Below are 17,504 nucleotides of genomic sequence, written 5' to 3'. Positions count from 1 at the left end.
CTGGACCTCCTGATACTGGGACTTATTACCCTCTAGACATCATCTCAATCATATATCTTCCTCCTGTAGTTAGACTTAAGTTGAGGGCTGTGGACTCAGCCACAGAACATCATGGCCTCTGTTCCCCTAAGTTTCTTCCTGTTCTTGAAATTGTGACAGTGTGGAAAGAGATGGAGAGGATGTTGTTACCCATGTGACAGGCTGCGCGGCCTTGACCAGTAAGGTCAAGTAAACAGCATTGATGAATTTTAGCATGTGGGCACCCCAGGAGGGGGCGGGGCAAGTCTTTCTGTTACAAAGATGCAGATTTCAGTGCAACTGAAGGCAGAGCTTTCTAATGAGAGCGTAGAGTTGTCCATTGGTTGTTTAGAAAGAGGCTGGACTTGCACCAGTAGAACTCCAAGTCCACATAGACCTGCCATTTGGTTCACCAGACACCCTTCCCAGGGCTTTATTTTAGCCATCTGACCATCCAGGGATCCCCAGGAATTCTTACGTGTGATAATGGGGCTTTAGAGACTTTGAACTAAAATGCCAAGGTCTTAGCTCCGTGAATTGGTCCTCTTCCTTTAGATTGGTGCTTCTCGAACCTCTTCAAATCTGAGGGTGGGGAAAGTGGATGCCAGCCTCTACCAGGTAAAGTGATCTGCTGCAAGCACTAGATTTTTGTGAAATTTCATTCTTCAGCTTAAAAATTCATGTGAACTTTGCATTATACTCTGATCCTATCTTCTCAACTAACATAAAACTATTTTGAAGGACTTTGTAAATTGCTGAACTTGTTTCCTCTTGACATAAAAATGGATGCTCCACTAGGATGCACTAGTAGCTTTGTATGTCTCCTGGCCCTATCTCTGCACCATCGCCATTTCTAACACATTGCCTCTCTTACACAAAGGCCCCAAGGCCCATAAGAAATAGTAATGATTTTAAACAGAATTCCAGGCGAGTGGAGCCCATGAATCTGCATTGTTGCTTACAGAATTACAGCGAGATTGGGAACATGAGAGTTGTAACTGAAAAGCTTATGAGGCAATCTCCTAAGATCAGGGGCTCCCATGTATGTAGTGGAGTAGGCCAGAATTGCTCCCAGTGCCTGGTCAAAGAGACATGAAGCCACGTTCTGTGATGCTAGACCATGATCAGAGAACCCTAGTGCTGGGCATAAAGTACCCAGTGTTCTGCAGTGTAGGCATTTTAATGCCTTGAGCACTGAAGGTGAGAACCTGAGGCTCATCAGAATGAGCAAGTAGGCAGAGCTTTGGAGCTTTACAGCAAGAATACAAGGGAACCCCTTGTTCTCATTCCTCTCTTAGACGAGTATACGTTACTCAGCCTGTTCTCTAGCCAAGAGAAGAGGAAGATGTCGGTGGATCCAAGATAGCCTGTGAGTTTGAACCACTTAAAAGAAATATACTTTGATTGAACACAAAATTGTCTTTTGGAACTTACTTAATCCTTTGCTGTGCTTTGGGCATTTTCTGTTTTCTGTTCCACCAATGGACACAGAACTGTATCCCTTTGGGGAGATGTGAGGCGGATTACCATGGGAGCCCATCTTCAGCTTAGTCACCTGCCTGTAAACAGGCTACTTCCTTCCAGTGCTGCTCTTGTGCTTACCTCTCTAAATCTTCAAAAATAATACAAGAAAGAAGTATGGTTCCTTGGGTGTTGCCTCATTGACTTTTGATGTAAGACATAGTGGCCCCAGAGGGTCAAGGTGCAGTGGGGCTTGTCTTCCACGTGTGTTAGCAAAGGGGAGGGGCCAAGGGCTGGGCCTGAGGCCTTGGGGACCTTCCCAGGAGAAGCCTTGCCGGTCTCAGGCTTCTGGCATCTTTGCTAAGCTTCTGAAAATGTTGAAGTTTTAATTGTATAGTGTTTCACTCAGGTTGTATGTCATTAGGATGTTAATGGTACTTTTTATTAATAACTGCTTGGAAATCATGATTGTTCTTGCCAAATAAATAAAATTCCTTTTCAAAAAAGGACATTTGCATTTTGTGGTTGACTTTGCATGGGCTACTTACTTTTAAATGGAATTCATTTCAGTGAGATTGGTTTTTAAATGGGAATTAGTGCCCAACAAGGATTCATTACCCTTGGGGCCATCTAGTCTTTGGACTTGGTGACTGAAGGTCGTGGTTCATCCCAGCATGAGTGGTCTTGACACACCAGAGTCGGGAAAGTGAGTGTGGTTGGATTCTTGATGGGGTACCAGCTGTGGCTAAAAATCCAGGTGCTTCAGGGTCACATGTCCCTAATGGGAGATTCACATGGAGACAAGCAGGGAAGACATTTTACTTTTGGTCCTCTGAGGCAGTTCTAGCTTAATCAATGATGAAATTGAGGACAGAGGCAGCATGTATAATTGAAATCCACAGGAAATCTCTAAAACTCATTTTTAGCAGGTGGTTCCTGTTTCCTTACCCATCAAATCTATTTACCAGAACTGCCGACCATGTAGCAAAATTTACTGATTTGAATATCATCGCTCCCCACTTTGTCCCAACTTCATGTAATGTTCAGGAGAAGGGAAGGCATCAGAGGCATGCAGGAGGATGGAGGTGGATCAGAAATGAGTGCCTGGGTTTTTCCACAGTCTGGATAATTGCCTCCTGAATAATCAGAGCTAGACTGTTCTTTGCTTGTTCTCTATTACACAATGTAATTTTACATGCTTGAAGTCATTCGGCAGTGTCTATTATCAGTGGTATCTCTAATAAAAGGAAGGAAGTCGGTTGAGGGATGTCACGTTTTGACCATTGCCTTTAAATTCTTGTGCTCTCCCAGTCAGACCTTGCATGATCTTTGGGATCTTGGAATGGAGCTGTGTTTACACACACTCAGCCTAGTCATTTGTGGCTGAATTATTACATTATGAAAGCCTGATGCCTTGATTCTTGCACTGCATGTACGACAGAAAGAATTTTCACATAATCGTAGCATCGAAGTGCAGTTTGGGTTTTTTGTTTGTTTGTTTTCCTCCTCTGTAGTTAAATCTCTCTAAGGCATCCTTGTGCTGGCCTCCTTTGGGTACTTGTCACTTTGTGGATTATATTCTAGACCGTGTTTTTTCTTTCCATTTTAATGCATAGTCGATATCAGGCTGAGTTTTTTTTTCTCATGACTATAGATGACATGACTATGGTTGTACAAATAATTTCTCTTTCATCTGATATTTGTCAGGGGGAAGTGGCTTCTCCATTAGACTGTGCCAGCCAAGTTTTCTGTGTTTAGATCTGATGGCATCTGCATGACTTCTCTGTTTATTTTTCTCATTACCATTTCAGAGTTTACAAGAGGATGGCCTCTTTATCTTTTCTCACTGCCATATTTTCCAGGCACAGTGGGATGTAGCATCCTCTCCACAGCAAAGCTTGCTGAATCTAGTAGTAGCCCTTCTTAAGAAAGAACAGTGACAGTGGGGAAGGAAAGAGAGGGCATGGGTGGGGGGCAGTGTAAGACACTGTGCTGGAAAGCACATCACTGTGTCTAGTGCACCGTGGGAGACTGAGGGTACTGCCTCCCTCTTTGCAGCCTGACCTCACTGTCTGGGTGGCCCACCTCAGCAGGAGCGGGTGCCTTGTACCAAATGTTGTGTACACTGTCCTCCCTACCTGCTTCTTCTTTCCATGCTCATTGTTTCTCAGCCAGATCTTTCACATCTTATTTATAAGTCATTTAAAAACCCTCACCTCATTTAAAGTCTCTGTGTACACCATCTTAAGGCCTTTCTGGAACAGTCTGAGATGTAAGTAAATACATAAGTAAGAGCATGGCCTTCCCAGTGAGGCAGACCTGGGCTTAAATCTCAGCTTCATCCTCTGGGGTAAGTGGCTTAACCTTTCTGCAGCATAACCTCTTAAGCTGGAGAAAGGGGCCCAGGATGCCCTGTGGGATTGCCGTGACCTTTACATGAGATGATGTACATGGGGAATTCATCAGTCCCTTTGTCTTATTGAGGCACAATGCAGTTACTCATCTTGAGCAAGGTCCCCTGAGTCCCAGCCCAATTTTCTAGAATTTTATTTTACCAAGTTTCAGATAAACCCTGTCTATATTCTGAGGAATTTTAAATACACCACCTTATTCTACCAAATAAAGACTTTACTGGAAAGAAAAAAAAAATATGTAGAATATTTATGTAGTGGCTAATGCTCCATTAATGTTAACCCCAAGATAGGAAATAGACTTTCCCAATAAAATTAAACGTAATTTACATTTATTTTGAAATATCTACATATACAATAAGAAAAGTTAATTTAGTAAACACCCATGTGCTCACTACTCACTGCTTAAAAAAATAGGTCATTTACTGAGTGTGGCGGCTCACGCCTGTAATCCCAGCACTTTGGGAGGCCAAGGTGGATGGATTGCCTGAGCTCAGGAATTCAAGACCAGCCTGGGCAATATGGTGAAACCCCGTCTCTACTAAAATAGAAAAAATTAGCCAGGCATGGCAGCGAGTGCCTGTAATCCCAGCTACCTGAGAGGCTGAGACAAGAGAATCACTTGAACCAGGGAGGTGGAGGTTGCAGTGAGCTGAGATCGCGCCACTGCACTCTAGGCTGGGCAACAGAGCAAGACTCCGTCTCAAAAAAGAAAAAAAAAAAATAGGTCATTCACAATGTAGTTGAAGCCCTGGCACCTCCCTCCCTGAATTCATTGTCCCCTCCACCAGCAGGACCACTTGCCTCAATTGGGAGTTTGTCAGCATTTCTTTGTACTGTTGTAATATACTCCTAAAGTATATTCAGTATTAAGTATTTTTAAACTGTAAGTAATATCCTAAGGTATGCATCATTCTAAAACTTGTAATTTTTTGTTTTGTTGTTTAACTCAATGTTTGTAAGATTCATACATTTTAAATGAGCGACTCTAGTTGATTCATTTTTATTGCTGTATAATATTCTATTGTATGGATAGTCCTTGAGCTATATATCAGTTTCTTCTGGTGATAGGTATTAATAGACTGTGGATTCAGTTTTCTAACTTTTTGTTACAAACAATACTGCTCTGAATATTTTTATAAATGCCTCTTATATACCCTAGAGATACACTCATACAGGAGGCTGAATTGTAGGATATATACTTCTTCATCTTCACTGGATATCCCAAAACTATTTTTCAAAGTTGCTAAACCAATTTACATGCCCACCAACAATGTATAAGAGTTTCTGAGGGTCCACTTTCTTACCTATTCTAGATAATGTTTGACTTATTTCTGCCATTCTGTTGATAAAAATAGTTGGATATAAGATAGCATCTCATTGTAATTTAAAATTGTTATCTTCCTGATTACTAATGACGATGAGCATCTATTCATACTTATATTTCCTCTCCTGTAAATTTCTTTTCAAATCATTTCCCCAGCTTTGTTTTGGCTGTCTTCTTACTGATGTTTAAAAAATTTTGTTTTATGTCTGGTTACTAACTTTTTTTTTTTAATGTTTTAGATTTCATCTCTCAGGCTCTGGGCCTTTTCTCTTTTATTACAGTGCTCTTTGCTTTTGTTTTATTTTGGTGAATAGAAGCTATAATTTTAAAGTCAAAGTGATTAATCTTTTATCTCATGGTTGTATATTTTGATGAGCAGACTTTTGTATGTTTATGTGATAAAACATCGTGCATGGCCGGGCGCGGTGGCTCAAGCCTGTAATCCCAGCACTTTGGGAGGCCGAGACGGGCAGATCACGAGGTCAGGAGATAGAGACCATCCTGGCTAACACGGTGAAACCCCGTCTCTACTAAAAAATACAAAAAACTAGCCGGGCGACGTGGCGGCCGCCTGTAGTCCCAGCTACTCGGGAGGCTGAGACAGGAGAATGGCCTAAACCCAGGAGGCGGAGCTTGCAGTGAGCTGAGATCCGGCCACTGCACTCCAGCCTGGGCGGCAGAGCGAGACTCCGTCTCAAAAAAAAAAAAAAAAAAATCGTGCTGCCAAATTAATGTACTATTCTAAATAATAGGGCATAAAACACAAAGTAGTTAAATATGTCACTGGCTGTGAGTATCTTGTAACTATGAGTAATCGTCCATTTATATTATATAACAAAAAAACTATAAAAGAAATTTTTGATTGATTTTGATTGTAAAGTAGGGATATTGTTTGGGGGGATAATTCACCAAATGTAAAAGACTTTATTTTCCTCATGCCAAGATTATAATCTTATGTTTTTCATGGAGCTATCTGGAAAAAAACCAGTGGAGGTATCTGGAAATAAACACAGATACCTGTCAATGTCTGGGTTCAGTCATGATAGCTGAGTCTTGGGTGGGTGTTGTTACCTTCCACAAGGTAAGTGTTCCATTGATGTTTGTTGAGTAAATGAATATGTAATAGAGTCTGCAGGAGGGGCCATTAAAGAAGCAGGAATTGAAGTTAGCAACAGACAAATCTGCTCAAAAGAATAGACTAGTGGTTGTCAATCCTGGCTGCACCCAAGGAGATAAAAAATTGAAGATGCTTGGGCCCCATCCTTAGAGATTTTAGAGATTCCAATTCTCTTGGTGTCAAATAGGACCCAGGCATTGATATATTTTTGAAGTTCCCCAGGTACTTCTAATATGCAGCCCAGGTTGAGAACTTCTAGACCGGAGGATTGGAAGCAGGAAGGAGAAGGGAAACTCTTGGGCTGCCCAGTGAGCTCTTGGACCCTGAAAGGTCCAAGGTGTCAGAGTTGCCAGGAAGTGCTGGAGGGCAACCAGACCACAGCCGGGTAAGGCTGGAGGCTGGAGTGAGGGCAGCACCAGCCAGCAGGACCTACAACTGAGAGGGGACAGAAGGAAGAGAGTGTTCTGGGTGTGCTAAGCATGGTTGGCAGGGAAGAGAGGGTGGGATGGGACAGAGTTTCCCAGCATAGAGCAGGGAGGCCCAGCCTCATGGTGGGGTCACCTAGAGACTGCAGGGCCCATCCCTTTCTGGAAGCCAGAGGACAGACAGGCACCCATTAAAAAGACAAAAGGCAGACACAACCTTTGTTTACCCAGAGCTCGGAAAAATAAAGAACTAAGTTTTGCCTGAGAATGGAGGGTGAACAGGGCACATATTGAGATCATTAAATGCTATTTTTAAATCAGAGCCAACAGGGCAGCAGATAGAGTTGATGAAGAGCATTTAAAAGTGCCTATTTCTGTGCCCACAGCTGGTGTCTTTTCAGTGTAAAATGATCTTCGCTGTGGACCCGTCACAAAATGCAAGTCAAGCTTGCCCTAAGCTGTGTGTGTTTGTGTGTGTGTATGAACTCTCAGTACTGTGGATTGTGGGAAAGAAGGGATTCTAAAGGAAAAGTCATTGAAGTGGGGACGATTCAGACTCTGAGTTTTGGAACTCAGACACTGCATCCCCACCTGGACACACACGCACATGCATATGCATGCATACCCTTTTCCTTCTTAGTGCTGGGCCAGCCCTGTTAACAGACTACCAGGGCACAAGTAGGGATCGCCAGGCACTGCATCATCTATTTTGCAGAGTCTGAATGGAGTCCAGAAGCCATACCAGAAATATGAGTGCTGCAGAATTAATGCTTCCAATTTTGGAGCATAATGGAAGAGCAGTGCACTGGGGGTTAGGAAGAATGAAGTCTCAGTCTTCACTCTGTTACTTAAAAGCTGTCTGATCTTTTAAGTTTAATTCAATTCCACAAAGCATTTACTGAGCATCTTGTAGATGCTGGGGATAAAATTGTGAAAAAGGCAGAGACTATGTCCTCAAGAAACTCACAGTCTTGCCAAGGAGTGAGATATGTAAATGACTAACAAAATCAGTGCTGTGAATACAGGAGCACTGAGGAGAGAAATCACTGGTTCTTCTTTGGGTGAAGTTGGACTTGAACCATCGTCAGAGGGCAAGGGCATTGGAGCAGGCCCTTGAAGTATGCGTAAGCTGCTGAGACAGAAAAGGGCTTTCCAGGTCAACTGCTTTCCTTCCTGAATCCTTAGCTTCCCTCTTGTCTGAGGAAGGCTCTAAAACTCGATGCCAAGTTACTTAACAAAATTCCTGAAGCTGAAACTATTAAGAGCTGCAGCAATCACCTCTAGAGAATGTGGTGGCATGACAGGTGAATTAACCAACCTGAACTACCTTGATTTCTCTCGCGAGTTCGTCCCTTCCATCTGCCTACCCTGCACCAGCTGGGTTGTATCTTGGAGTTCCCTTTCTATTGAAGTGAAGCCAAGCTGAGTTTTTTTCTTGCAATTTTTTTCTTGATCATTGCAGTGTATTTTCCCACTTGCTTTCGTTGCTGTAGTTCCTACTCACAGCAGTGTTTTTGTTTAGTTTTTGCTAAATCTCTGTTCCTGGTTATTCAGAAAGTGGGCAAGCCAATGTTTGATTTTCCCAAGTCACAGATCTGATTATGTTGATCCTTTGCTCAAACACCTGCAATGTGATTGGTGCTTAGAGATTAAAAAAGAGAGCTCCTTCCTGTGTCCTCTGAGGATCTGACCCCAGCCTTCCCAGCTGACCCTTTCACATACTGCAATCCAGCTCTCTGGAGACTTGTTTTCTCCCCCCCAGCACCTTTGCTTTCCTGCCTCCATGCCTGTGCCTGTGCTGTTCCCTATGCCTAGAATCTCTTTCCCCAACCCAGCCTCTTCGTCCCCCTTTTTCTCACCACCTGCCTGCCTTCATGAGGCCTTCCTTGATCTCCCCACCTCCCAAACCAGAAGTATTATCTCCTCTTTCTCAACTTCAAAGTGGGAGAGAAAATGTCTCTTAACCAGAATTCTATATTCAGCCAAATTTCAAGCAAAAGTGAGTGATAGATGCTTACAGATCAACAAGGACTGAATGACTTTGCCACTCTTAGACTTTCTCTGAATGAAAAGATGCATTCCTAATTTTGCAGTCATGGACCCGTGTTGCCAGCCTGAGATAAACAATGGTATTTATACCATGGAAGTCAGCAAATGCTACAAAATAGTACTCGTTTTTTTTTTTTTTTTCCATGTGAAAGTGGATTGGTGACTCTGCTTCCATGTATATAGGTGTGTATGTTACCATTCACACACATGTACACACAAATATTTGACACTACAAATGTTGTACAGCACAGTTAAAACTACACTGTAGTTCAGCAGTCCTTCCTCATTAGGCTGCTGGGGAAACCCATGTGGCTAGGAAGTGTGTTTCTCTTCACACTCTGGTCCCATCCTCCCCTCTTCTCAGGTGTTGGAATTATGTTACCTATACCCCCACCCCTGCATTTGTTTCTCTGACCCTGGCAAACTTGGTCACTTCCTGGAATCAGAGCTAATACACTAATTGAAGATTCTGTGCATCTGCAGTTGCTCAAAGTTCATTCTTTGAAGTAGAGAATCTTGGCGTGGCTACACAGATGTCGGTAAATGATCTCCTGTTTCTGTTCATAATTGCTGTTTTATAAATTGGTGAAATGCAGGCACTTAGATGCCTGTGTCAGAAGCAGAACTCTGCAAACTGCCATCTGTGAATATACCTGCTACGGGTTTTTTCTGCTGGTCACTACCTAGTGCCAGCCCTCAGAGTCAGCAAGAACAAGTTCCAGTGTTCTTTTGGGACAGTTGACCTCTTTGGGACACAGAAGCCAAGGCCAGATGACTTGGAGAACAGACCAAGAAGGAAAAGGCAAACAAACAGACACAAAGCAAAGTGTGGGTCAGGACTAGAGGAGCTGGTAAACTGAGGCACCCACGCCAGTAGTGGAGGTAGAGTGACAGCACGTGGGAGGGAGCACAGTGAAGTGGGGCTGGGATGAGAGAGGCAAGGAATAGTAGAGATGCAAGAGGCAGGGGTTTGGAGAAGGTCCCTAAGCAGCAACTTCATAGCCCCTCTTCCTGGCTCTGCTGTCCTCCCACGAGCTCATAGCTCACCTTTCTGCTGGGCTGGGTCAGATGGGAGTTAGAATGCTAGATGGCAGGCAGAGAACTGTTGTGGCTCTGAGAGAAAGTTGTAGGGTCTTTCCTGCCTTTAGGAAGAAAAATGATACATGTTCTAGCTTGAGAGTTGCTTTTAAAACTCCATGCTCTGACTCCGTGGCCGTTGCCTGTCTGCCGCTAGGATTACAGGTGTGAATGTGCCTGGCACAATGCCTGGGTCAGAGGGACTTAAGGAATGTTCATGGTCATCAGATATTCTCCTGGCAGAGTCGAAAATCGCCTGCCCCTCCCCGCCAGCCTACCATATAAGGTTAGCTGTACCAACACTTCATGTACATATTGATTATTTAGAAAAGTATACAGGCAGCAGGGCACAATGGCTCACTCCTGTAATCCCAGCACTTCGGGAGGCCAAGGCAGGCAGGTCACCTGAGGTCAGGAGTTGAAACCACCCTGGCCAACATGGCGAAACCCCATCTCTACTAAAAATACAAAAATTAGCTGGAAGTGTTGGTGGGCACCTGTAATCCCAGCTACTCAGGAGGCTGAGGCAGGAGCATCGCTTGAACCCAGGAGGCGGAGGTTGCAGTGAGCCAAGAAGGCGCCATTGTACTCCAGCCTGGGTGACAGGGAAAACTCTGGCAAAAAAAAAAAAAAAAAAAGAAAGAAAAAGAGAAAAGGAAAGAAAGAAAGGAAAGAGAGAGAAAGAGAGGAAGGAAGGGAGGGAGGGAGGGAGACAGGCAACGTATTGTTTAGGGGTGAATTATTATTTTTTGTACAGCCTGTGCCCTTCTTGCAGGAGTCCTTCCCTATCTCTTGGCCTTCTAATGTGAGCCACTTTTTATTTTATTCCTTTTAAACTTTTATTGATGATTCCATTCATTACTTTTCTGCCACTGGATGACTCCTTTAGGAGCCTAATTTTGCTGGCAAAATCATTCACAGGTGGTTTTGTTGGAGGGCCTTCTGTGTGTGGTGGAGGCAGTGAACTCAAGAGAGATCACAGGGCAAGTGAAAAGATACCCTGGCTTATCAAATGTATCTTAGCGTACTAAATTGGTTTCACCTTTTTTTTTTTTTCAGCGTCTCACTGTGCTGCCCAGGCTGAAGTGCAGTGGTATGATCTCAGCTCACTGCAGCCTCCACCTCCCGAGTTCAAGCCATTCTCCTGCCTCAGCCTCCTGAGTAGCTGGAATTACAGGTGCCCGCCTGTAATTAGCCACCCACGCCTGGCTAATTTTTGTATTTTGAGTAGAGATGGGGTTTCACCATGTTGGCCAGGCTGGTCTCAAACTCCTGGCCTCAAGGAATCCACCTGCCTCGGCCTCCCAAAGTGCTGGGATTATAGGCATGAGCCACCACGCCTGGCTGGTTTCCCTTTTTAATCATTAACTTTTTTTTTTTTTGAGATGGAGTTTCGCTCTTATTGCCCAGGCTGGAGTGCAATGGCGTGATCTTGGCTCACCACGACCTCTGCCTCCCAGGTTCAAGTGATTCTCCTGTCTCAGCCTCCCAAGTAGCTGGGATTACAGGCGCTCGCCACCGTGCCCAGCTAATTTTTTGTATTTTTAGTAGAGACTGGGTGTCACCATGTTGGCTAGGCTGGAACTGAACTCCTGACTTCAGGTGATCTGCCTGCTTCGGCCTCCCAAAGTGCTGGGATTACATTAATTTTTTAATCTGGGTTCTGGCAGTTGTGCTGCTTTGGAAGGAGGGTGTTTATTTCAATAACAAAAACTGGCTTGGTAGGGGAGCTGAGCAAAGGGCTGGCAGCCCAGCGACACAGGATGCCCTGGGGCTGGCCCTCTCCTAGTAGAGTTGCTCTTGGGGCTGTGCACATAGGCTACTGGTGTCAGCACCCACACCTTCCAGGATACTGACTGACTTAGACAAAAGAAGAGTAAGAGAAGTCCACACCCAACATGAGCCTGTCGCTTTGACCTAAACACAGCAGTGAAGCACTGAAGGAACTTGTCCACAGGCTCAGGGACTCAAAGCCTGCAGTTGGTTTTCATTGTGCCAGGCCTGCTGAGTGGACCCATGGTTGAGGAGGCTGTCTCCCCAAGGAGAGCAGGACAGGCAGCCTTGCCCTCCTGAGAACCCTCCATGGAGGGCCAGGAGCCTATGAGCAGTCATTAGAGGGCTCTTTGAGTTTTCTGCTGGCTGGTTTGGTGAGAGGCCCAAGCGCCCTGCATCAGTTCTTTACACTGCTGTGTTGGGGTGGGGTGAGAGAATCAGCCCTACAGAGGAAAAGAAGACTGACTGGTGCTTTGGAGAGTGTTCATAGCGCCGGCAGCAAGAGTTAAACTTGGGGAAAGGAGAAGAAAGGAGAAAGGGAAATTATTGTAGTTTTGCGAAGTATAATGTAAAGAAAGTTTGCTTTTCTGGTTTGTTTTTTGTAACTGAAAAGCCTCCCATGGCCCTTGGGTCACTGCAAGTGTCTCTGGTTGTGTAAATGCTGCTGCGTGCTGAAGGCACTTCTTCAGACTGACACGGGGCCAGTACAGAGTGTGGCATGCAGGATAAACTTCCAATAGTGGCAAATGACCGCAGTCTCTTAGAGAAAAACAAAATTGGATCCATGGAGGTGAGGTCAAGACCTTCAACCAAATTAGTCTAGAGAACAGTCATTTTTAGAAATCCCAGTAAAGTAATTAAAAATAAAGACAAATATTTGCTTTATGCTTGCTTCCATCTAACCGCTCGCCAAAGGCAGCCAGATGGTGTTGGCCAGTGAACACCGAAGAGCCCTGTGCTCACTCCTGGAGTCATGGGGCAGAGACAAGCCTCTTGTGGTCATCATGGTGTGGTGTTGCTCAGTTTATTTGTGGAAATACAACTGAGATGAATAATTTATCCATGGTAAATGTAAGACTAAGCTGTTTGCCCCTCATAGTAAAACCTGAAGATAAGAAAAAAAAGATCTAAATATAGGAAAGGCTCTTAAACCATAGATGTGATTTAGCCTCGAGATTTGAGAGAAATTTTTATTCTCTTTTGAGATGTCAGAATAATAATGGTCTTAGCATGATGCCCAGCACATAGTAGGTGCTCAGTAAATAATTATTGAATTGTTTCCTTCCATAAAATAGTACATGCTTATTATAAAAATCCAGGCACTTCTAGTAAAAATAACTCAAAGTCCAACCACTTAGCATTTGGGGATGTATCCTCAAAGACATTTCCAATGCACATAAATGTATACTTTATTTTTTAATACAAAAACAGGGCTATGCTATATACATCATGCTTTGTAACCCATCTTCAGTTCAGTAAGCAAGATTCTTCAATTTAGTGCACACAGTGGCATAATGCAATGCATTGCGTAAGGAAGGATGTATCCATTTGTGTAGTTTAAGACTTGACACTTCTCTTGTGCTGTCCTTTATTTAGCAGGTGTCTTCTGCGGAGGTGCGCATCGGGCCCATGAGACTGACGCAGGACCCTATTCAGGTATGCCTCTTTTACTCAGCCCCGTAACTCAGATTGTTTTCTGTTTTTTTGTTTTGTTTTGTTTTTGTTTTTTGCCATAGAGCCTCCTTCTGTTGCCCAGGTTGGAGTGTAGTGGCTCCATCTCGGCTCACTGCAACCTGTGCCTCCTGGGTTCAAGTGATTCTCCTACCTCAGCCACCCAAGTAGCTGGGATTACAGGCGTGCGCCACCATACCTGGCTAATGTTTGTATTTTTAATAGAGATGGGGTTTCACCATGTTGACCAGGCTGGTCTCAAACTCCTGACCTCGGGTGACCTGCCTGCGTGGGCCTCCCAAAGTGCTGGGATCGCAGGTGTGAACCACTGTGCCCGGCCTGACTCAAATTGTTTTCTTGAAGACCTAATCATTTCCCCATTTTGAGTATAAATATAATGGATAGATTGCATGGTGGATTGTGAGAAAGAACAACTCTTCCACCCCAAAACTAGTCTGCTCCACATCTTGCTACAGCCAGAAAGGGAAGAAGCAATGAAATGGTAAAGGGCTGGACTTTGTCATGAGTCACAACTGGGTGGGAATCTTGGCTCTACCCTTAATCAGCTGTATGACTTTGCATATATTGCTTCACTCCTCTTACCCAGTGTCCTGTCTGCAAAATGGAGATGATTATGCCTCAGGGAATTATAAGTTAAATGAGATAGCATAGAATGCCTAGAACTTTATCTGGCAGTTATCATTAATTGAGAAGATGGTTGATAAATGATAGCTGTTGCTGTTGTGTGGGAATAGAAGATGATAAAATGCTCCCCTACATCTTCCACGTGACTTAAGCCAAGCAGCCTACTGGGCTGTGTAACACAGCAGGAACTGGTGTCCAAGGATACAAGGCCCAGCCACCTGTAGGATTGACTTCACTCTAATCATGGCAGCAACTGTGTCCTCCTTGCAGCCCTTCCAAGTTCCTGTGCCCCCTTGAGAGAAACATGTATGAAAAGGGCGTTTGTACCCTTTTAAATAATTTCTAAATCCTTATCTGCATATAAGCCATCCCATTAGGCCTAAATAAGTTAACTTCCTCCTTGTAAAAACTGTAGCTTATTAGCACCTGGAATCTTGTCCCGTACTTGGGACAAGTAAAGATGCAGAAAAGATGTAAACAAGTCAACCAACATATAGATGAAAGTGAAAAACCAAGCAAGGAAATGTGCTATTTGATTTATGAGCAAATGGAAAAAGAAAATAATGTTTTATAGTTGCTTGGTAAAAGAAATGCAAATCTAGGGAAAGGAAAAAAAAAAAGGAAGAGATTTAGCTTGGGAAAATTTGATGAAAACAAATTTAGGAGCAGAGAGAGAAAAAAATAAACACCAGCCACAACTATTTGTATAGAATACAAACAAATGGAAAATTTCAGTAATCATTCTGAGCCATGTCCTTTGTACTCCAATTTTGAATAAAGGCAATAACAAATAAAGGAGTTGATATCAAGGACTTATTCCCAAAGCAATTTCCAGAATACTGTTTGGGATTAGTATGGTTTTAGATCAATTTCATTTACCTTCATTTTTGTCCTATGCTACACTGGCAATGAATGCTCATAAGGATGTCTCATTCTTTTAAACATGAAAGTTGTTAAATGTTAAAATATTTCAAATATTCATAAAGGTGCATGTGTGTACCAACACCCACTTCTATCATATATTAATGGTATGTCTTCTTTGTTTCAGAGTTTTTCTCAGAAACAAAAGATTGTAGATACTGTTTAAGCCCTTTATTTATCCCTTTGCTGCCCCTTTCTTTCCTCTCTGAAAGAAACCACTATGATAAATATTTGTATACTCACTCTTTGTATGTATGTGTCCATTCATAATATGTACACTTGTTATGAATTCTTTTTAGCTCTCTTTGAAAGGTGTTGTGCTGTAAGCATCATTCTTCATTCATCAGTTGGTGTCATATCTAAAAATTCATTGCCTAATCTAAGATTGTAAACATTTACGTCTTTGTTTTCTTCCAAGAGTTTTATAGTTTTAGATCTTATGTTTAGCTCTATGATCCATTTTGGGTTAATTTTTGTTTATGGTGTGAGGTAGGGGTCCAGCTTTATTTTATCTAGTTGTCCTGGCAGCGTTTGTTTAAAAATACTCTTCTTTCACCTGTTGACTTGTCTTGGCATCTTTGTCAGAAATCAATCATGAACGTGAGGATTTACTTTTGGACTCTCAGTTCTATTCCATTGATTTATATGTCTGTCCTTATCCAGTACCACGCTGTCTTGATTACTGTAACTTTGTAGTAAGTTTTGAAGTTGTGAAGTGTGACTCCTCCAACTTTAGTCTCATTTTTCAAGGTTATTTTGGCTATCTGGGTCTCTTGCATCTTTGTATGAATTTTAGGACCATTTTGTCAATTTCAGTGGGGGCTTCGGAGAGCCACCTGGGATTTTGATAGGGATTGCAATGAATCTGTAGACCAATTTCAGGAGTATTACCATGTTAACAATTTTGTTTTCCAGTCTATGACCATGAAATGTCTTTCTATTTTGCAGGATCTTATATCCTGCAACCTTGCTGAACTCATGGATTAGTTTTTCATGAATATAGAAATTCCTATAATCCTCAGGATTATATATTATAGGTTTAAATTCCTATAATCCTAAGGAAAGCCTAATGAATTCCCATAGAATTCCTTAGGATTTTCTGTGTACAAGATCATGTCACAATCTAGATGCTTTTTATTTTCTTCTCTTGCCTAATTGCCCTGGCTAAAACCTCCAGAACAATGGTGTGTTTAGCTTTTTAAGATACTTCTAGACATTTTCCCAAAGTACCATTTTACACTCATACCAGCAATATGAGATTTCTGGTTACTCTAAATCCTTGATAATATTTGATGTTGCGAGTCTTTTAAATTTTAGCTACTCTAGTGAATGAGTAGTATTATCTTATCGTGATTTAAATTTGCATTTCTCCATGACTAATGATGAACACTTTTTTATTTGTTTATTAGCCATTCCTCTATTTTCTTTTGTGAAGTGTTTGGTCAAGTCTTCTCCTCATTTTTTAATTGGGAAACTTACTGAGTTGTATGAGTTCTTTATATATTATTGTTACAACTCCTTTGTCAGATTTTGAGAACATTTTGTCCCAATCCATGGCTCTTTTATTCTTTTTCTGGCTTTTGAACAGTAATTTTTCATTTTGAAGAAATCTATCACTTTTAAAAAATGGTTGTTGCTTTCTGTGCTTTAAAAATCTTTATCTACTCCCAGGTCAAGAAAATATTTCCTGTTTTCCTCTAGAGACTTTATTGTTTTAACTTTTAATTTTAAATCTATAATCTATCTCAAGTTAATTTTTGTGTACAGTGTGATATGGGTGTCAAGGCTGATCCCCCCACCCCACCATATTGATGTCTGGTTGTTTCCAGCTCTACTTATCACAAAGACTATTCTTCCCCATTGAATTGCTTTGATGCCTTTACTACTGATTTTTTTTTATATTTGTTGCAGCTTGTTTGGTGGCCAGGTATGTAGTCAGTTTTTAGATTAATACTCCACAAAAAGGGATAAAAAGATGTATTCTCTATTTGTTGGACAGAGGGTCCTATTTACATGAATTACTTCAACTTCATTAATCGTGCTATTCAAACCATCTCTATTAATTTTTTACTTAAATTTTGTGACTGTGTGATCTATCAGTTTCTAATTACAGTGGATTTGGTGAAATCATCAATATCTGTTAATATTTGCTGGTATTTTGAGTCTGTGTTGTTAGGTGTATCCAAGTTCTTGATTGTTGTATATTCTTGATGACTGTCTCTTTTATCATTTTGTAGTGTCCTTCTTTAACCTTTTCCCTTAACCTTTTCCCTTATATTCTGTTTTATCTATTTATAATATTGCCAGGCCTGCTACCTTTGGTTAACATTTTCCTAGTATATCTTTTTCTGTTTTTTTTTTTCTCAGAAACAAAAGACTGCAGATACTTTATAACTTTATTTTGAGTAGCCTCTTTTAAGCAGTATGTCGGGGTTTTTTTTCAATAAAAATATGGGAGCTGGCCGGGCGCGGTGGCTCACGCCTGTAATCCCAGCACTTTGGGAGGCCGAGGCGGGAGGATCACGAGGTCAGGAGATCCAGACTATCCTGGCTAACACAGTGAAACCCCGTCTCTACTAAAAATACAAAAAATTAGCCGGGCGTGGTGG

General features: G+C 42.2%; 1 protein-coding gene across 3 annotated transcripts in view; it reads left to right on the top strand.

Annotated features, from left to right (window-relative positions):
* The window catches only part of PDE8B (phosphodiesterase 8B), a 210,938-nt gene that overhangs the window by 80,727 nt on the left and 112,707 nt on the right, over positions 1-17,504 (top strand). For 2 of the 3 annotated variants that reach the window (XM_017895532.1, XM_017895529.1), the window contains exon 2: positions 13,255-13,314. In XM_017895532.1, coding sequence (XP_017751021.1) covers positions 13,255-13,314 — 60 coding nt within the window. The remainder of the gene's footprint in view (positions 1-13,254; positions 13,315-17,504) is intronic. The other variant, XM_017895530.1, reaches the window with a different exon arrangement.

This window comes from Rhinopithecus bieti, unplaced genomic scaffold (assembly GCF_001698545.2).
Source record: "Rhinopithecus bieti isolate Rb0 unplaced genomic scaffold, ASM169854v2 scaffold_26302, whole genome shotgun sequence".
Classification (NCBI taxonomy): Eukaryota; Metazoa; Chordata; class Mammalia; order Primates; family Cercopithecidae; genus Rhinopithecus; species Rhinopithecus bieti.
The sequence above is the reverse complement of the archived record's forward strand: the minus strand, read 5'-3'. Positions and strand labels throughout refer to the sequence as shown.